Source organism: Carcharodon carcharias, chromosome 20 (genome assembly GCF_017639515.1).
Source record: "Carcharodon carcharias isolate sCarCar2 chromosome 20, sCarCar2.pri, whole genome shotgun sequence".
NCBI classification, from domain to species: Eukaryota; Metazoa; Chordata; class Chondrichthyes; order Lamniformes; family Lamnidae; genus Carcharodon; species Carcharodon carcharias.
The window spans coordinates 62092564-62114443 of NC_054486.1; the positions used below are offsets into that span (position 1 = coordinate 62092564).

The 21880-nt window shown below is 42.4% G+C and overlaps 1 protein-coding gene across 2 annotated transcripts in view; it reads right to left on the reverse strand.

Moving 5' to 3' along the window:
* Positions 1–226: 226 nt before the first annotated feature.
* LOC121292268 (E3 ubiquitin-protein ligase pellino homolog 2) overlaps positions 227–21880 on the reverse strand; it is a 206417-nt gene continuing 184763 nt past the window's right edge. For both annotated transcript variants that reach the window (XM_041214081.1, XM_041214080.1), the window contains one exon: positions 227–3202. In XM_041214081.1, coding sequence (XP_041070015.1) covers positions 2636–3202 — 567 coding nt within the window. In that variant the 3' untranslated portion in view covers positions 227–2635. The remainder of the gene's footprint in view (positions 3203–21880) is intronic.

Genomic DNA, 21880 nt, shown 5'->3' on the forward strand with positions numbered 1-21880 from the left:
GTTCAAGTCCATTGGCTTAAGGAGCATTTTGCTATGGACCAAATTTTATTTTAAAGTATGTTACTATGCACAATTCAAAGCAGAGGTTTTGAAGACAGTAATTTTAACTCTTGGTAATGGCGTAAAATTAATGGCATCTGGTCATCCAATAAACTTTTCCACTGAAGTCAATGAAAGGAAAATACAAAAATCCAACACACAAACTAAAATATATTTCATGCATAACTATTTCTGGAAAAGCCTTTATTAGCATGTAATAAGACATCACAAGAAATCAGTTTGCATCTTAGGCACCAACAAAATTCTTTCCAAACCAAACTTAAGTAAAGCTACTAAATTTTGAACTAGAGAAATCTGAATGCGTGCACACAGGCAATATCCTGAAAATTTAATCAGAAAGCCTTTCATTCTGTATGTATAGAAATTAACACTAGTGTGACAACTGATGAAAATAATCAAAAAGGCCATCTTTTCACTGACATTAATTGCAATTTTTAAATTAGCAGAGGTTACAATAAATGGAGTTAGCTGCAAGTCATGTGACAAGGTTGACATTTATGCATAATATTGATGAAAAATTAACTAGGGCATTTTCCCCCATTTTGTAAGAAGCTTAATTATTGTGCGATACTTCATTTGCTGTAGTTTTGCCAGCAAGATTTGTCATGGTACTGTTGAGTGCTCAACACTTCATTATAATACTTCATTAGTAATAGTGGAGTTAATCTTTCTATATGCATATTGGAAATAAATATAGGTAAAGCCTTTTATTATCTTGTGTATTTCCTTTTAACAAGGATAACAGCTAAATTATATACAGTGTTATAAAACATAACGGAGAGTAAATATATTAATCTTAATTGAATTCAAGAAAATATTTTCACTTAAAGTGAAAGGTACCAGTCGTAATAGAAGATTAAAATACATGAATATAAAGGGTAAAATCTTGTCACTTGACTTTTAATCCACATTAAAATCAAGAAAATGCAATAAAAATATGGATAATGCCATGATACGAAGCACATGGTTTAACAGTTAAGCCTTAAAATTATTCTGTACACAATAAGCAAATAAAACAGTACAATCATAGGTAACAAGCCAGGTATGCAAATCTGTATCTAGACTTCAATAAAATAGCTGCAAGCATCATACGATCAAAACAGTTTTATAAGTTAAAATAGGTGTACATTCTGTTTTGAGACTCAGCTGCTTTTAAAAAAGTTATTTTTTAGGCAACAGTTTTGCGATGACAATACGTTTTTAGGGATTCCCCAAAAGCTATGTCAAAGTAAATGGTGAGAGATCGAGTAATGCAGATATTTTGAATCCCGAATCAATAATTTTAGTTGTTTACCATGATTATTTTCATCCAAATTTAAAGGAGAAATAATTAAAAGCAAGTTGCACCTGAACTTCCATACATACTAACCCACACACCCTCAAAAAAAAATTACAAAATAACCCAGGAAAACTATTAGGAAACATTTCAAAAAATGAGTGATCTAAAGATGTTACATTTGCATTGTAAATAGATCAGCTGCTAAACTATTTTAAATTATAGATGGTCTTTTAAACTTTGATCAAACATTCCAGTCCACCACAATTTGCCAGGTGTGTCCACAGCTCTGTTACTGCTGATATTCATACTGCTTGTTTATACAATGGTGTTCAATAAAAGCTGCATCTGAATTGTTACAGGGATTTGTGTAAATATTCGTACTACATTATATTTTAATGGACTTGAAACAGAAGGTGAGCAATTTAGATAATACACTATGCAGCAGAACTGAGCAGTACTCAAACTTAGAACTAACAGACTGGAATCCTGCAGCAAGTATTGGTACTTTAAATAGAATTTGACAGCATGCTGAAGATGCAACTCAAATGGAAAAATAATTGTTATACAACACTAAAACCAATATTCTTAATTCAGTTTCAGTTAAATTGTAACATTTTTTCTTTGTATGGGGGGGGTAGAGCATCACAGCTCGTTTCATTATTCAAAAATTAGAATAATTTCAAAATACAATATTGCATTGAATTTCAGAAACACCTTTGCAAAGGGTTAGTAAAGCTTTTAAAGAATACTTCAGTATTTTGAAAAACATCCGCCTTCTCACTGATCTCTGGTGCAGAACTTGGCTAATCATTTATCTGCACACCTGAGAAATGAAACCAAATTACAGTGAATGAGCAGATCACTGCCATACACTCTTACTAAAAGAGAGCAAGTCTAAATAGTAGTAATGCTAAGGTTATGCAATAGCCATAAAACGATTTACAGCTTTATCTGGACAGGCCAATCAAGTGTATACACAATATATTAAAATCATATAAATTATAAAACTATACAAAGGGCACACTGTAGCAAAATAGGTTAGAACAATAGGATAACTTTTTTTTTAGTTGTAGCTTTTACGAATGGCTCCTCCAAATGCTGAACCCGTAAAACATTAATCATTATCATCCACACACAAGTAACTGTGTCCCACACCAACCTGCTCACCCTCCCAATTCTTCCAAAAATGATGTCAATCATTCAGCAACAGTGGGCATCCAGCTACAGTGGCAGATTATTTTCACAGTATTTCCCAAAAAAGTTTTTTATTCTTTTTTGCCCTCCTTCAAGTCTTCATCAGTCAATTGGTCCCTGGAAAATTAGTTTAATGATGCCTTGCTCTCCATTAAGTTGTATAGCACAAAAAGGACACGCTGCATGGAATGCATGAGTACCATGTGGTAATGGAATTTGTGACCAGTATTTTGCTGTTTTCTCAGAGCACACATGTCCACATGGGCTAAATGTATGTGTAGAAGGACCTGCATCCACATAAAATCCTGCCTCACAACCTAGCCAAAGAGGCACATATGGGCCAACAGTTCTGCACATAGGACATTCTCGCTCATTGGCTTCCGTGTCACTACGATGTCCCCAATTGTGGTAACCATGGACATGACCACAGCTGAGGTAAGCCCACGGCTGTTTCTCTTCCACAATGTCCTTGCGATTGATGCTGGGAAATGCTAAGGTGTTAAGCCCAACTGGACACTGAGGTCTAGCAGCATTTATCTCCTGTCGAAGCGCCTCAATGTGTTTTTGCGTTGGAGTATGGAACAAGCCATCTGCCGTTCTCCACAGAAGTGTTGCCCCACAAAGATCAACAAGTGAGCCGTCCTGAAGAACATTCGTTTCACAGTCCACCTAAGGAAATAATTAAAAATACAACATACGTGTAAAAAAAAGTTCTTCCTGTAAATATTTCTTACCTTGTAGCACAGCAATGAAATAAATAATACAAATATAAGCCCATGGTCTTGTTTTAATCCCTCCCAATGATAAATGTAATACCAACTGTAGAATTGAACTGCACAGACCAGCAAGGGTCCATGGTTCAATGGCCAATTTGTGCTGAGTTGCACCCTCATGGTAGGTATGGTAATAGGAATATTATAATTGGCTTCAGCATTCTAGTAAAGGGGAGGGAAAATAGACAATGATGTCACTCCTTGTCACTTCGAGGTGGCATCCTGCCAGAAAATGGACATCAGAAGAGGTCAGAATTTGAGTAAGCCTGTGATGCTCCTATGACAGAATAGCATGTCAACACTAACTGGGCTCACACTGTTTGTGTTACTTTTTTCTCCAATGTTGTGGCTATAACTAGCTGAGCCATGAGCAAACTAGCATTGAGTAAATCAGATTAGAGAGTTAAAAGCATGGCTTAAGGAATGGGGTGGGAGAAATGAGTTTCAACTCGTGGGGCATTGGCACCAGTACTGGGCAAAATGGGAGCTGTCTCTTTGGGACTGTCTTCACCTGAACCATACCAGAACCAGTATTCTGGTGAGTAGTACAACCAGGACAGTAGAGAGCGTTTTAAACTAAATGGGTGCAATGTGATAAATTTAATAAAGACAAGACAAGGCAACAGAGCAAGGTTGGAATAAGAGAAATGATGATCAGAGCATGGCAGGAAGGGAGAGTGTGCAAACCTAAGAGAGTACCAACAGATAAGCCTACAGGTCACAAAAAATTGTAATAAGATAGAGCTAAAGACTCTGTATCTGAATGCATGCAGCATTCATAACAAAACAGATGAATTGACAGTACAAATAGAAATAAATATGCATGATTTGATAGCTACAGAGACATGGCTGCAAGATGACAAAGATTGCGACCTAAATATTCAAGGCTACATAACATTTAGGAAGGACAGAAAGCTAGGAAAAGGTGGAGGGGTAGCTAAGTTAATTAAGGATGATATTGGTGCAATAGAGATGCTCTTAGTCCTGGACAGCAAGATGTAGAATCCATCTGAGTAGAGGCGAGAAATAGTGAAGGTAAGAAGTCACTTGTGGGAGTAGTCTATAAGCCCCCTAACAATAACCACACATAGTACAGGGTATACAGGAAGAAATAATGTGACAAAGGTACAGCAATAATCATGGGTGATTTTAATCTACATATAGATTGGGCAAATCAGATTGGCAAAGGTATCCTGGTTTATGAGTTCATAGTGTGTTTTTGGGACAGTGTCTTAAGACAACACGTTCTAGCGCCAACCAGGCAACAGGATATATTAGATCTGGTAATATGCAACGAGACAGGCATAATTGATGACCTCATTGTGAAGGTGCCCCTAGATAGCAATAATCATAATATGATTGAATTTCACATTCAGTTTGAGGGGAGAGAGCAATGGATCTAAAATTAGTGTTTTAAACTTAAATAGGACAATTATGAAGGCATGAAGAGGCTCAAGTGAACAGGGAAATTAGGTTAAGAATAGGTCAGTAGAGATGCAATGGCAGACATTTAAGAAGATATTTCAGAATACTCAGAAAAGATACATTCCAGTGAGAAAGACTCTAAGGGAAGGATGTGCCATCTGTGGCTAACTAAGGAAGTTAAAGATCTTATCAAATTGAAAGAAAAAGTGCACAAATCCACAAAGATGTATGGCAGGTCAGAAGATTGGACAGCATATAAAGAGCAAAGAATGGCTGAGATTAATAGGGAGGAAGAAATTATTAGAGTATGAGAGAAAGCTACTTAGAAATAAACAAACAGACAGTAAGACTTTCTACAGGTATTTAAAAAGGAAAATAGTAGGTAAAGTGAGCTTGGGTCTTCTAGAGAGAAGCTGGGGAATTAATAATGAAAAATAAGGAAATGGCAGATGAATTGAACAGATATTTTGCAAAGGTGAAAGAGAGGGAGGAACTTAAAACAACTACAATCACCAAGGAAAGGGTACGAAGGAAATTATTAGAATTAAAAGCTGAAAAGTCCCAAGGTCCTGATGGATTTTATCCTAGAATCTTCGCTGCTGAGACAGCAGATCCATTAGTTTTAATTTCCTAAATTCTGGAAAGGTCCCATCACATTGGAAAATAACAAATATGGTTCCTCTATTCGAGAAAGGAGGGAGACAGAAAGCAGGAAAATACAGGCCACTTAGCTTAAAATCTGCCATAGGGAAATTACTGGAACCTATTATTAAGGAGGTTATAGCAGGCACTAAGAAAGTTTCAATACAATCAGGCAGTGTCAACATGGATTTATGAAAGGGAAATATGTTTGCCTTATTTATTGGAGTTCTTTGAGGAAGCAACAAGCAACATGGAAGAAGGGGAACCTGTGGATGTGCTGTACTTAGATTTGCAGAAGGCATTTGACAAGGTGCCACATCAAAAGGTTACTATGCAAAATAAGAGCTCATGGAGTTGGAGGCAGCAGATTAGCATGGATTGGTTAGCAAAAATTAAATGGAAGGCATAAATGGGTCATTTTCAGGTTCGCAAGCTGTAACTAGCAGAATGATACAGGGATCAGTGCTGGGGCCTCAACAATTTACAATTTAGATCAATGACTTGAATGAAGAGACCGAACGTACGGTTGCTAAATTTGCTGATAACACAAATGTAGGTGGGAATGCAAATTATGGAAAGGATACAAGGGGTGGAATTTTCCATAAATGAGACTAAGTGCGGTGGCGGGCAGTTTCGGCAGCATCCACCCCGTCGACCAGACTGGTGGGCACTCGCATCCAATTTTGCACTTGGGGCATCATTAATTATGCAAAGGAGCATATCAGTCCGAATCACCTGCAGGTTGAGAGTTGATTTGTGCAGCCACCATCAGCTGGTGGGTTCACAGGTCTGGGCGCCATTTTCAAAGGCCAGTCCAACACACAATCTCTCTCTCTAGCCCACCAGAGATGTCTGGCAACCAGAACAGGAAGGCCAAGAGCCTGAAGAACAAGACAACATCCCGCTTGCAGGAAGCGGATGAATGATCTCATCTGCTCTGCCAGAGTAAGTCATCCTTCAATACCCTCCAATATCAAACTCTCATCATGGCATCATACACTCAAACGGCTACTCTGTTCATGGGTCACAAGCAACCACCAGCCCATCTATCATGTTGCTCACACTCCATCCTCTGGGCCTTCTGGGGAGGGCTCACCACACACAGGGAACATGCATCTCACCCAACCTCTGCTCCATCCCTTCTCATCACATGCCTTTCTTTCTTCTTCATACAGGCCAAGCTGGCGCATAACAGGCACGAGAAAACGAAGACCAGGGGAGGGATGGCAGACATCATCATCCTCATTGAGTTTGAGGAGGCTGCAGCCAAGCTGGCTAGGGAGGGCAGGGATCACTCCTGTAGGGAACAGCCTCTCCCACCAACCCAGTACAAATCACAGCTCCAACACTTCATCAAATTCAGATTTGCACAGTGAGTCACATGCAGTCTTATCTAGCTCATACTCATTAGCCGAAACTCTATTTTCTAGGCACCAGCAGATCGAGCCCCAAGTCAGTGCAGCACCACCAGTGCGAGCCCCCAGAATTAATCAGAGGAGGAAGCTCTGGAAGAGCCCTCACAGCACTCACACATGCCCGCTACCAGTTTAGAGACATACATGTCAGTGAGACACAGATGTAGATTAGGTTTGGGCTTATGCTCTGGGGAACACCACACTGACATATCCCTGCAGCAGTTGGAGGCAGGGACAGCCCAGGTCTATCGGAGGGATGCTGGAGACGAGGGCGCTTCTACCCAAGATGACCCTCATCAGGCTGGGGCCCTTCAGGCCACAGGCCACCAGAAGACATCCGCCAAGGTCGACACAGACATCAGGATGTAACAGTCGGCAGGCTGCCTCCAGCTCCACGTATGGCGCTAGAATTAGGAAAGTTAAGAAAAATTGATGTCACTTTTGGGTCACGGGTGCACTAGAGGCACGTAAATAAATTGCACTTTTGTGAATACATTTGATGGTTACGTGAATGTTCCTGTCAATTGAAGGCATTGTGATTTTGTGCTTTGGAATCCTCTTATTTCAAGCTTTGGCCTTCCTCCCACTCAGTGATAGTGTCCCACTGAGAGATTCACGTTCCGATGATGTCAACCTCAGCTGAACTAGTGTCCGCACCCCTTGTGTGATGTCAGGGAGATGTGTTTAAATCTTTTTTGGAAGTGTGTGATGTAAGCATCTCTAACCCTTCTCCTCCTTAAAGGACACCATCAAGTGAGGGCAACTCTCAGCATTGATAATCTAGCAGCATTTGTGTCACCTCAGCGGTAGAAGAAGAAAAGACATGCACGGGAGGAGATCCCTAGGCAGTCCACATCTCAATCGCAGCAGTGTTTTGCATCATTAGAAGGTGGCAAGAGGGCTGCCCTGAGAAGCTGGAGGTCACAAACAGAGGGGGCTGTGAGTGGCTGATATGAGGCCCCTCGGGTGTCCAACTCATGCTCATCCTGTGGGTGCCCAAGGGCCCCATCCTGACTCCTGCAGGAGATGGTGCACCTGGAGGGAGGTCAAGGTGCCTCATCCCCATGCCACCTGCATCCTGATGGTGTCCACCAGGGTATGTAGCAATGGAGTGCAGGGCTGAGCACAAATTCAGCAAGACCTGGTGGGACCAAGATCTCTATGGTGGTTGCCAGCCTTCCCATGGTGACCTCGAGGCACTCGCATGTCAAAGCCACATCAGGCAGAATGCAGGCAGACTCCATCATTTGTTCTAGTTTCCTGAGTGACTGCTGAATCTCTGCCTGATGTTCCGCAGCATGTCGTTGCATATCCAACTGCTGCTTCCAGAGGTTCATCATCTGACTCGGACTGAGCGGGTGACTGGTCTCCAGCAGCCCTCCGAGTGTTGCAGTGCAGGTGCATGGGTAAGTGCTCTTTCTCTTGCATTGCTCCTGTTTCTAAGTGGGCTCTCAATTCCCGGAGTGAGCTCACTCCCAGGACCTCCACAGACCTAAGCAAAGATCATGGCCTGGTGATTCATGAGGCAAATGTGAATGTGGGACTCATTCTCAATGCAAGTGGGTGGACATCCCGAGTTGAAAGAACATGGCATTGAGGGCTAGGACAGACGTGTCCATATTCCCTCACTTGACCTTACTCTTTCTGGAACTTGTCGGTGATTAATGCATCATGGGCACATCTCCCATCCCTTCTTTCCTCCATGGTGTGATCAACTCATACTGACCCTCAGCAGCTTCCTGAGGTTCTTGGGCCTCCAGATCATCATCTGGCAAGGGTTCAGCTCTTTGCACAGCTAGATAGTGAAGGGCACAACACACTTCGATGATGCGTCAGGAATGTATTGGAGTGAGCCAGCTGAGCGGTCCAAGCATCTGAAACGCATTTTCAGATGCCCTACTGCCCTATAAAGGAGCGTGTGGACCTGTGAGCAGCATTGTATCTCTCCTTGGAACGACTCTGAGGTTGATGTGCCTGTGACATCAGTCAGCATTTCAGTGGGTACATGGTATCCCCAAGAAGTCTACCTTGCAGACGTAACGGTCCCTCGAAATTCTCAGGCGCCTGGAAGTGACTCAGGATGTAGGAGTCATGACAATTCCCAGGGTACCAAGCACAAACATGCAGAATGTGCTTCTGGTGATCACACACTAGTTGTACATTGATGGAATGACAGCTCTTGCAGTTTATAAACATTAGGGCCTGCTGTCATGGAGCCCATGGGTGCAGTCTATTGCACCCTGCACTCTTGGGAAGCCTGAGATGGCAGCAAAGCCAGTGAATCTCGTGGCCTGGCTATCTTCGCCCAGAGCTAAACTGACATAATGATGGGCCTTCCTGTAAAGGGCATCTGTGACCTCCTTTATGCATCAATGTGTTGCGGACTGAAAGATGCCACACAGGTGCCTGTTGGATCCTTGAAAAGAACCAGAGGCCAAGAAATTGAGTGCAGCAGTCATCTTCAAAGCCACTGGTAGGGGATACCCTCCAACTCCATGTGGCGTCAGGTCTTCACGAAGAAAGTGGGGACAAGCGCAGATGTACACGGCATTGCCTCTCACTCATTTATAAATAGGAGACTCTTGGATGATAAACCCAAGGTCTGGTGGGTCACCCGTTGTCTGGGTCTCTCCTCCTGACCCTCCTTGTTCATGCTCTGGCCCTGCTTGATCATGTCTCTCCTGCTGGAGCTGCACGCAAAGTTGACTCTCCTTGTTTTGCCCCCTCCATTGCATTAGAACCCTGAAAGGCAGCATTGAGTCCTAGATCCATATTAGCTTTTGCTTTCTCTCTGAAAGGAAACATTGAAGACATTCAAGCAGTAAAAAAGCAAAGTTCAGAAAATGGCACATTTGGAGACTGTAGGGGTCCAAAGTTTCTCGTGCCCTAGTGGCATGGTGGCTGATGCCACCTTGTCCTTGAAACACCAGCACACACATCGAGGTGACCAAGATGGCATCGCAGGTATGTAACATCTTGAACCCTGTGTAGGATGCTAAAGCTTAATTGACATAAGTTACCCAAACTGGCTCTGTGCTCCAAGCTCTGATATGGCATATTAATGGCCAATCAGTTGCTCATGGTCAATGAACGGATGCCCTTTGGCCCAATAGGAGTGTCACATCTGATTAACATGACAGGCCTTCATTGATGAAATGCCATAAATGATACAGCTGTGCCTCTTTCACTATTGCCTGCTTTCCCAAACTCTACATTCCTATGTCTTACTCTTGTGATGTGTAGCCACTGAGTTCTGAGTAGCCCTTTACAGTGCTAATAAAGTCATTGGCTTTAAGTAGTTTTCATCACAAATAGGTATTCCTCCTTTCTTTCTAAGCAGACTCCTGCTCATTCTTGTGGCAACAAGAGGTTGGAGGGTGACCCCAGAAAGACCCTCATAGTGTTCGCCTTTCCCTCTCCCTGCCATTCCACTGCCTTCCTTCTATATTGCCCCCATCGTGTTCGACTTGTGCACGCCACCCTTTTTCAAACAGGCATTCATGATGCGCTAATGAATGCAAACGGTGTTCGTGTCACTATTTGACAGGATAACCATGAACACTGTCAGGAGAATCGTGGCTTGTGTTTACAACAGCAATTTGCAACTTTTTGCCTGCTGCTGGACTCTCCACTCCTGCCCGCCAGGAAACCCACTGCAGGCAGTATGGGAAAATTCCAGCCAAGGAGTCTGCAAAGGGACATAGATAGGTTAAGTGGATGGGAAAATAAATTGGCAGATGGACTATAATGTGGGAAAATGTGAACTTGTCCACTTTGGCAGGAAGGGCAGAAATGTAGCATATTATTTAAATTGACAGAGATTGCAGGACTCTGAAGTACTGAAGGATCTGGTACATGAGTCATAAAAAGTTAGAATGCAGGTCCAACCAGTGATTAGGAAGGCAAATGGAAGGTTGTTGTTTATTGCAAGGGGAAAAGGATATAAAAATAGTGACGTTTTGCTCCAGTTGAACAGGATGCTGGTGAAACCACATCTGGAATACAGTGTACAGTTTTGGTCTCCTTATTTAAGGAAGGATATAAATGCATTAGTAGTTCAGAGAAGGTTCACTCAACTGATTGCTGGGGCGGAGGGGTTGTCTTATAAGGAAAGGTTGGACAGACTGGGCCTGTATCCATTGGAGTCTTGAAACATATAAGATCCTGAAAGCACTTGACAGGGTGGATGCTGAAAGGATGTTTTCCCTCATGGGAGAGACTAGAACTAGGGGACACAGATAAAAATAAGGGGTCTCCCATTTAAGTCAGAGATGAGGTGGTTTTTGGAACTCTCTTTTCTGGAGGTGGGGTCGTTGAATATTTTTAAGGCAGAGATGGATAGATTCTTGACTACCAAGGCAGTCAGAGACTATCAGGGGCTGGTGGGATGAAATGTAGAGTTGAGGCCACAATCAGATCAGCCATGGTATTATTGAATGGTGGAGTAGGCTTAAGGGGCTTAATGGCCTACTCCTGCTCCTAATTCATATGTTCATACGTTTGTATGTACTACATTGTTTGTGGGATCTTGCTGTGCACAAATTTCTTGCATTAAAAAATTGGATACACTTCAAAAGTGCTTAATTGGCTGTAAAGCACTTTGTGACATCATTAGAATGTATAAAGTGCTATGTAAATGCAAGCTTTTTTTTAACGTCCCAAGGACTCTTGGGTCAAGTAATATTCAGGCATCACTGGAGGCTACCTAAATAGGGATGAGAGATACACATTACAGATGGCCCTTTTTCAGGATTCTTCTCCTGGATAAGTTATTGTGGAAGATTTTTCCATATTTTCAGCAGCCTAACCAACCACCTCTAATGCCACTAACAAATGGTTTGCTTTATCTGTGCACACCTTTACGTAAGGCTACAGAATCTGAAGTGCTCGTTCTACCTTCACAACATTACCGCAAACTGCTGCTAGCCAGCAGTAGCCTCCTGTCATTCGCTTGCTTCTCCACAATTAAGGACTTGCCCAAAGGGCGGTCAAAGTAGTTGATGAGGCCCAAGGCCCAACTTTGCACGAGTCACAGACTTCCAGCTTCTGGCACATGTATCCAGCATGCCAACAATCTCAGGTTCAAAATAAGCTTAAATGAATTTCTAGGAGAGCAGCATTGAAAAGATATGCTACACCATGGCAGTCTATAGGACTTTACCAAGCAGGGCAACAGCAGAGATATTTACTTAAGGAGATGTGTTAGAGAAAATTACTTGAGCGGGGAGATACAGCAATTAGAGCAGAGAGATGTATGGTAATTTTATGTTTTGTGACTTCATTGCTTAAAAACTTAAAAGTTTGTCACCAAAGATTTAGAAATTATACAGTTACTTAGAAGGTAAACACAGAATTTTGCAATGCTTTCCAACATCCTTAGTGCATACATGAAGAAAATGAAAATTACCAAGGCACAAATAGTATTACGTAATCATTCTGCACTAAACCTGAGTGTTTTGTGAATTTTTTCCAATCTTGATGAGATACGTCCTAAAAAACAATATTCCATTATCAAATTAGATGATGCAATTATCCTCAGCGTAATTATAATGAACTTATATCATAACTCATGAGACAGAATCAGTTCTTTGGTAAGAATTAGAAGAGGTGCTGTCTTAATTGTCCCTGAAGGCAATGCTGACATCACAAATTGCATTCAATAATGAATGCTAGCTGTAACTTCAGGTTTAATAGAAACTACATAGACCATGTTCCAAATCTACTGTGCTTTTGGCACTATCTGGTGCTTTCTTTAACAAGACCCAACAAGACCCCGTTCTACTGGATTGAAAAATTGCAATAGCTATAGCGAAATATAAAATGTTCAAAAGTGGAGCACCTTTCTGACATTCCTAGGCAAAATATACTAAATGTTTCTGGTTCAAAAGGTTTACCTGCATATTTGATAAAGATTAGAATAATGCTTTCATCCTATGTGTTTTATTCATTGCTTCATTGAACCAAATGTATAATTATACTATGCAAATTGGAAAGGGAACATCATAAGAATGAAAAAAAACTAAGTAGTTGAGCAGGTGGTGCTCACACTAAGTCAGAGGAGATAACAATGACTTACAGGACTGAATTTTAACTTTCAGACCCGCTAACAGCAGGGGAGCTTGGCAAAAGGAGGAGAAACTGCAAGCTTGCAGGGTAGCGTTCCCCTAGCTCTTTAACTGAGCCACGACATTAGCATTCCCCTTCTGGCTTTCTAGACCAATTAGAGCAGATGGATGTGATCAATATCAAAAAGGTTGTGTTGTACTGAGTTTAATGACCAATATCAAAGAGATTGCGTTGCACTGAGTTTAATTTGCCAAAATACGTCACTGGCTGCTGGCCTGTGCTCTAATCTGTGCCCTTCAGACTGTTCCATCAGGCTCTCCCCCATTGAACTGTGCCCCTCAGACTGTTACATTGCAAACTCTTCCCTCTCCTGTGCAAAGCAGCTGCTCACAGCCTGTGATCGCCACTCGCTTAAGTCACCTAAGGTATGTTTAACCTCGTTCATCAGCAGGCAAATTATCCTTAACAGCTTTCTTAACCATCTCGATTGGCTTCCTTCTGTGTTGAGGCAGGTTCTCTGCCTTGCTGCTTTCGGTTTAATGCAGCCGTCATTTCTGCCATTGGAAATCCTTCCCGCCTGCTCCCACCTAATTCTAAGGCTCTACCCATGGTGAAACCCGCTTGGGCGGGTTACACGAAATTCCACCCTGTGGGTCAGACAGATATGTGGATCCAGGATACAGTGATGGAAGAGCCTTGGCCCTTGCCTTTCTCCAACAGGTAGGAGGTATTTGCTGCCTGTGTGGATGGGCAAACTAATCATAGCAATCATGGTGCAGGAGTCCATTCAAGTGGAGGAAGTTAAAATGATCAGTAAATATAGGTTAAGGAATAAATTCAAGGCAATCTGGCAGAGTCAACATGGTTTTGTGAAAGGGAAATCATGTTTAACCAATTTATTGGAGTTCTTTGAAGGTGTCATATGTGTTGTGGTAAAGAAGAACTGGTGGATTTACTGTACTTGGATTTCCAGAAGGCATTTGATAAAGTGCCACATCAAAGTTTACTGCAGAAAATAAAAGCTCTGGTATAGGGATAACATATTGGCATGGGTAGAAGATTGGTTAGCTAACAGGAAGCAGAGAATTGACATAAATGGGTCTTTTTCTGGTTGGCAGGATGTGATGAGTGGTGTGCCACAGGGATCAGTACTGGGGCCTCAACTTTTTACAATTTATATAAATGACTTGGATGAAGGGACCGAAGGGATGGTTGCTAAATTTGCTGATAACACAAAGATAGGTAGGGAAGTAAATTGTGAAGAGGACATCAGGAAGCTACAAAGGGACATGGATAGGTTAAGTTAGTGGGCATGGATCTGACAAATGGAATATGTCAGCAAATGTGAAGTTACCCATTTTGGCAGGAAGAATAAAAAAGCTCATTATCTAAATGATGAGAGATCGCAGAGCTCTGAGATTCAGAAGGATCTGGGTGTCATAGTCATAGAATCATAGAGGTCTACAGCATAAAAAAAGGCCCATCGACTCTGTGCCGGTCAAACAAGTACCTAACTATTCTAATCCCATTTTCCAGCACTAAGCCCATAGCCTTGTATGCCATGGCATCACAAGTGCAAATCCAAATACTTATTAAACGTTATGAGGGTTTCTGCCTCTACCACCCTTTCAGGCAGTGAGTTCCAGATTCTCACCATCCTCTGGGTAAAAAAATTCTTCCTCACATCCCCTCTAAACATCCTGCCCCTTATCTTAAATCTAAGCCCCCTGGTTATTGATCCCTCCACCAAGGGGAAAAGTTCCTTCCTGCCTACCCAATCGAAGCCCCTCATAATTTTATACACCTCAATCATGTCCCCCCTCAATCTCTTTTGCTCCAGGAAAAATAACCCCTGTCTATCCTCATCAAAATCACTCCAGCCCAGGCAACATCCTGGTAAATCTCCTCTGCACTCTCTCTAATGCAATCACATCCTTCCTATAATAGATTACAGAACTGCACACAATACTCTAGCTGTGGCCTAACCAACGTTTTATACAGTTCCAGCATAATCTCCATGCTCTTATATTATATACTTTGCCTAATAAAGGCAAGAATCCCATATGCCTTCTTAACCACCTTATCCACCTGTCCCGCTACCTTAAGGGACAGGTGGACATGCACACCAAGGTCCCTCTGATCCTCAGTACTTCCCAGGGTCCTACCATTCATCATGCATTCCCGTGCCTTGTTTTTCCTGCCCAAGTGCATCACCTCACACTTATCTGGATTAAATTCCATTTCCCACTGATTAGCCTGTCTATATCCTCCTGTAATCTAAGGCTATCCTCCTCACTATTTACCACCCCACCAATTTTTGTGTCACCTGCAAACTTACTGATCAACACTTTTACATTCAAGTCTAAATCGTTTATATGTACACCACAAACAGCAAGGGACCCAACACCAATCCCTGTGGAACCCCACTGGACACAGGCATCCAGTCACAAAAACACCGCTTGACCATCATCCCCTCCTCCCTGCCACTCAGCCAATTCTGGATCCAATTTGCCAAATTGCCTTAGATCCCATGGGCTCTTACCTTCGTTATCAGTTTCCCATGCGGGACCTTATCAAAGGCCTTGCTGAAGTGCAAGTAGACTACATCAAATGCATTGCCCTCATCTACACACCTGGTCACCTCTTCGAAAAATTAATTCAAATTGTTCAGACATGACCTCCCCTTAACAGAACCATATTGACTGTCCTTGATTAATCCCTGCCTCCCCAAGTGGAGATTAATTCTGTTCCTCAGAATTGCTTCCAATAGTTCCCCCTCCACGGAGTTTAGAGTGACTGGCCTGTAGTTCCCTGGTTTATCCTTCCTCCCTTCTTGAATAATGGTACCACATTGGCTATCCTCCAGTCCTCTGGCACTTCTCCTGTGGCCAGAGAGGTTTTGAAAATTATTGCTAACGCCCCTATCTCCTCCTTCGCCTCACTCAATAGCCTGGAATACATTTCATTTGGGGCCTGGAGATTTATCTACTTTTAAGCCTGCCAGACCACTTAGAACCCCCTCCCTTTCTATGCTAATTTCTTTAATTATATCATAATCCTTCTGCCTGATTGCCATACCCATACCGTCCCTCACTTGTGAGCACCGACACTAAGTATTCATTTAGAACCCTACCTACGTCTTCTGGCTCCACACACAAATTACCACTACGGTCCTTAATGGGCCTGACTCCTTCCCTAGTTGTCCTCTTACCTTAATGTACTTGTAAAATAACTTTGGATTTTCCTTTATTTTACCTGCCAATATTTTTTCATGCCCCCTTTTTGCTCTCCTAATTTGCTTTTTAAGATCCCCCCTACACATTCTATACTCCTCTAGGGCTTCCGCTGTTTTGAGCCCTCGGTATCTGCCATAAACCTCCCTTTTTCTCTTTATCCGATCCTGTATATCCCTCGACATCCAAGGTTCCCTGGATTTGTTGGTCCCACCCTTTGTCTGTACTGGAATATGCTGGCCCTGTACTCTCCCTATTTCCTTCTTGAATGAGTCCCACTGCTCTGACGCAGATTTACCTAAAAGTAGCTGCTCCCAGTCCACTCTGGCCAAATCCTATCTGATCTTATTAAAATTGGCCTTTCCCCAATTTAGAACTCTGATTTCTAGCCCATCCTTGTCTTTTTCCATAACAAACTTGAATCTAAGAGTTATGATCACTACCTGCAAAGTGCTCCCCCACTGATACCTCTACTACTTGCCTGGCTCCCATTCCCTAAAATTAAGCCCAGGACCATCCCCTCTCTTGTAGGACCTTCTATGTACCGGCTTAAAAAGCTCTCCTGGATGCATTTTAAGAATTTCGCTCCCTCTAAACCTATCACACTATGACTAACCCAGTTAATGATGGGGAAGTTGAAATCCCCCACTATTACTACCTTATTATTTTTACACTTCTCTGAAATTTGCCTACATATTTGCTCTTCTATTTCTCTAAATGTTTGGGGGCCTATAGTACACTCCCAGCAATGTGATTGTTCCTTTATTGTTTTTAAGTTCTACCCATTTGGTGTCTTAGTGCATGAATCATAAAAAGCTATTATGCAAGTCCAGCAAATAATTAGGAAAGCTAATAGAATGTCATCATTTATTGCAAGGGGAATTGATTACAAAAGTAGGGAGATCATTCTTCAGTTGTACAGGGGACTGGTGAGACCATATCTGGAGTATTGTGTATAGTAGTTCAGAGAAGGTTTACTAGACTAATGCCAGGAATGGGTAAGTTATCTTATGAGGAAAGCTTGGACAGATTAGGCTTGTATCCACTGGAGTTTAGAAGAGTAAGAGGTGACTTGATTGAAACTTTTAAGATCTTAAGGGGTTTTGACAGAGTGGATGTGGAGAGGATGTTTCCTCTTCTGGGAGGACTTTTAAAAATAAGGGGTTGCACATTTAAGACCAAGATGAGGAAAATTTCTCTCTCTGAGGGCCGTGAGTCTTTGGAATTCTCTTCCTCAAAAGGCTGTGGAAGCAGAATTTTATATATTTTTAAGGCAGAGCTAGATAGTTTCTTAATTAACAAGGGGGTGAATGGTTATCAGGGGTAGGCAGAAATGTGGGGTCGAGGTTACAATCAGATCAGCCATGACCTTATTTATTGGCAGAGCAGGATCATGGGGTCGAGTGGCCTACTGCTACTCCTAATTCATATGTTTGAATAAATACTGTTCACTGCTACAGAGACTGGGAGTTTCAAAGGTTCTGCTGCTTACCCGATGCCTAAGTTTGGGTCATCTCCATGTGACTGGTGAAGAACTTGGAGTGGGAGGCGGAGGATCCAGTCATTGTGATCCACGTAGGAACCAATGACAGAGACAGAAATAAGAATCACCTTCTGAGAAGGGAGTTTGAAGACCTGGGTTCTAAATTAATAAGCAGAACCTGAAAGGTACTTAATCTCTGGATTACTATCTCAGCCACAGGCAAAATGACATAGGGTCAAACAGATTAAAGAATTAAAAGTGTGGCTCAAAAAGTGTTGTGGGAATAAGGGATTTTGATTCATGGAGCTTTGGCACCAGTACTGGGGAAAGAGGGAGCTGTTTTGTTGTTGAGATTGCTCAACTTAAACCGAGCTGGGATCAGTGTCTTGGTGAATCATATAACTAGGCTGTGGATAGAGCTGTAATCTAAAAGGGGAGGAGGCAGGTGAAGGGAAATTTAGAAATCTGAAGAGAAATTTGGGTAAAGGCAAGCAGAGTGAGACAAGAAGTGGCAAAGTGTTTAACGGTAATAATAAATCAGTAAATAAGGCTCATGCAAAAAATAGTGGTAAAAAAATTAAATTAAAGGGTTTTTACTTGGGTGCACCAAGTATTCTTAATTGATAGATGAACAAGCAGCACAAACACCTAGCAAAAAGCAAGGTGGTTGCGGCTGATGGAGATCAATCCTCTCAGTTCCAGCACATCATTGCCGGACTTCCTCAGGATAGTTTCCTAGGCCCAACTATCTTCAGCTGTTTCATTAATGACCTTCCTACCATCCTGAGTTCAGAAGTGGGGATGTTTGCTGAGGATTGAGCAATGCTCAGCACCATTCGCGATTCCTCAGATACTGTAGTAGTTCATGTCCAAATGCAGCAAGGCCTGGACAATATCCATGCTTGGGTTGACAATTGGCAAGTGACATTCGTGCAACACAAGTGCCAGGCAATGACCATCTCCAACAAGAGAGAATCTAATCTTCGCCCCTTGACATTCAATGGCATTACCATCATCCTTGGGGTTACCATTGTCCAGAAACTGAACTGGATTAGCCATATAAATATTACAGCTACAACAGCAAGTCAGAAGCTAGGGATCCTGCGGCGAGGAACTCACCTCGTGACTCCTCAAAGCCTGTCCACCATCTACAAGGCACAAGTCAGGAGTGTGATGGAATACTCTCCACTTGCCTGGATGAATGCAGCTCCAACAACACTCAAGAAGCTTGACACCATCCAGGACAAAGCTTGATTGGCACCCCATCCACAAACATTCACTTCCTCCACCACCGACGTACAATGGTAGCAGTAAGCCCCATCCACAAGATGCACTGCAAGAATTCACCAAGGCTCCTTAGGCAGCACCTTCCAAACCCACGGCCGCTACCATCTAGAAGGACAAGGGCAGCAGACACATGGGAACCACCTCGAAGTTCCCCACCAAGCCACTCACCATCCTGACTTGGAAATATATCGCCATTCCTTCACTGTCACTGGGTCAAATCTGGAACATCCTCCCTAACAGCATTGTGAGTGTACCTACACCACATGGACTACAGCGGTTCAAGAAGGCAGCTCACCACCACCTTTTCAAGGGCAATTAGAGATGGGCGATAAATGTTGGCCTAGCCAGCGACACACACATCCCATGAAAGAACTAAAAAATAGAAGATTTAGATCTAATCATCTTTGTGGAAACATGGTTACAATTTGAGAAATAAATATTCCAGGGAACACAACATTTCAAAAAGACAGGCAGAATGTAAAAGGAGTAGCAGTCCTGACAATAAAGGATGACATAATGGCAGTAGTAAGGAGGAATCTTGGCTCAGATGATCAGGAAGTAGAATCAACTTGGGTAGAGATTATGAATAACTAAGGTCAGAAAATGTTGGTGCAAGTAGTTTACAGGATCCTAACAGTGGCTATATCGTTGAACAGAAGAACATCAAGAAATAATTGGAGCTAGTAACAAAGGCAATGTAATTACTGTGGCTGCCTTTAATCTTCACAGACTGGACAAATGAAATTGAAAAAGGTAGTGTCAAAACAAAAGAAGATGTGTTTGTAGAATGCTCCCTGTAACAATATGTTGTGGAACCAAGTAGGGATCAAGCTGTTTTGGATCAAGTAGTGTGTAATGAAGCAGGATTAGTTAGTGCCCTCATAGTAAAAGATCCTTCAGGACCTGGGGATTTGTCAGCTTTTAATTCCTTAAGTTTCTCTACTGATATTAAGTGAAGCCATTCATCCCTCCCCATACTGGGAGATTCCAGCCATCACCTTCTGGATAAAACAACTCCAAGACTCCATCTGAGTGTTCAGTATACATAAAAGATTCCAATGTACTTTTTAGAAAAAGGATATTAATCCCTAAGCCAACAAATTAACTGGTCTTCCACCTCACTGCTGCTTGTGGTACCTTGCTGTGGGTAATTTGGCTGAACTTTCTGATAAAACAACACTGACGACACTTCAAAAAAATTAATGAGCTATAAAGTACTTTGGGATGTCCAGAGGATAATTACTGTATAAATGTGAGTTCCTCCTTATATAATCTGGGCAGAAAGGTGTACTGCTTTGGCAAGTTAGCTTAATGCTCTTGGTAACAGCTCAGAAGGACATGGAACTCCTGTAAAAGATTAAATTTGGGACTTTTGTGCAATGTGGAGAAATCACACAATTTTGCACTCGCCCAAGGACATTGGGTGAATTTTAACTTTGAGACCATTCACAGTGGGATAAACTGGCAACTGGTTTGTCAGCTGTCTTTCAACTCAGCCACTGTATTTGTATCAGACTCATCGGTTTTCTAATCAGTTAGATTGGCAGATGGGATAGCCACCTGGGTCAATCTATTTTAGCTCCAATATTTAAAGGATCCCTGCGAAAATCCGAATTGAAGCATTGCAAAAGCATCATGAAAGTGCCAGGCTCGACCTAGAAAGGCAGCACCATGTTGTGGGCTGCAAGGGCCCTCAGAGTGATTGGGCTCCCCACAAATGGGAGGAAGGGGGCAGACTCAGAAGCCAAACAGACATAGTTGGAAATGGCCAAGGAGGATAGCAGCAGGAGTATGGCGCCTCCCTCCTGGATACAGGGCCACTAGAGGTTCAAAGACCCGATCAGGACAGGAAAGATGAGTGGCAAGGCACATTCAAATACAAACTCCTTAATTCTGCCTGCCCCAGCCTTCTCCCACACATTATTCCTCATCCAACAAACCTTTCAGAGGGATGCACCCATCCTCTCTTACAAGGCACCTTTTCACATCTTTATTTGACCAACCACCACTCATCCTCATATTACTGCAATGCCACGGACATCCTTGTGATCCTCAGCTAATACTGGCCTTACACCTTCTCAAAATATTCCACAGCTCACATTCAATGAGTCCCTTCTTTCTTTTCTTGCAGAGTATAGAACATTAGGGTAAGGCAGAGAGTCAGAGGTGGTTCTCCAGTCATCTCCACCTTGACAGCTGTGGAAAAGGTGCCACCAGATATTAGCTGGATTTCAGCATGCCTAGTGATTAACAATGGAGAGATGGGGGTCTCCCAGCTAAATGGTGACAGAATTAAATATCTCACAGCCACATGGAATACAGCACTCATTCATGTGGGCTTGATGTCAGCAGTCACTGGAATAGGATGATCTGCACAGTGATGACTTAGAAGCCTCTCACCTTGTCAGTTCTAGTTCATGTCTTTCATCTTCCTCCCACAAGCCCTACAAGTGTCCCTTAGAGTTTGATGTTGAAACAGAAGAAGATTCCTCAGAAGAGGTGCCATTACGAAACTTATTCCAGTTTCGTGTGCAAGTACACACTCTCCAGTGGAGTCACCAAAGCAGGTAGCTGGATTACCACTTCATGAAGCACACATCACAAGTGAACAACAGCAGATGTTGACATGGAGACAGCAGTGGAGAGCCCCTACCAAAGGATGCTCCAAGCTTTTCTCAGCTGGACGCAGATGCTGAGTGTCGGGAGATGTTAACGAAGAGCACTATTCTGGAGCAGCATCAGTACTCTAATTGTTGTCTGGGCTCTCAGCCAAGCATACATAATAAGGCTTAGCTGGGAGCAAAGACAATCATTAGGCTTTGAATAATTGAAACAGCTGCGTCCCAGAGAAATCATTGCTTGACTGACAGCTCAGGCTCTGATCTCTGCTGTCAATTTCACAATTTTTGTTTATACAACCTTGAGTGGTTACAAGTGTTATAGTTTTTGTTATTGATACTTTAAAAGCATCAGAATGATTGACACTTATTATCTTGTAGTGAAATGACAAGGACAGAGAGCAT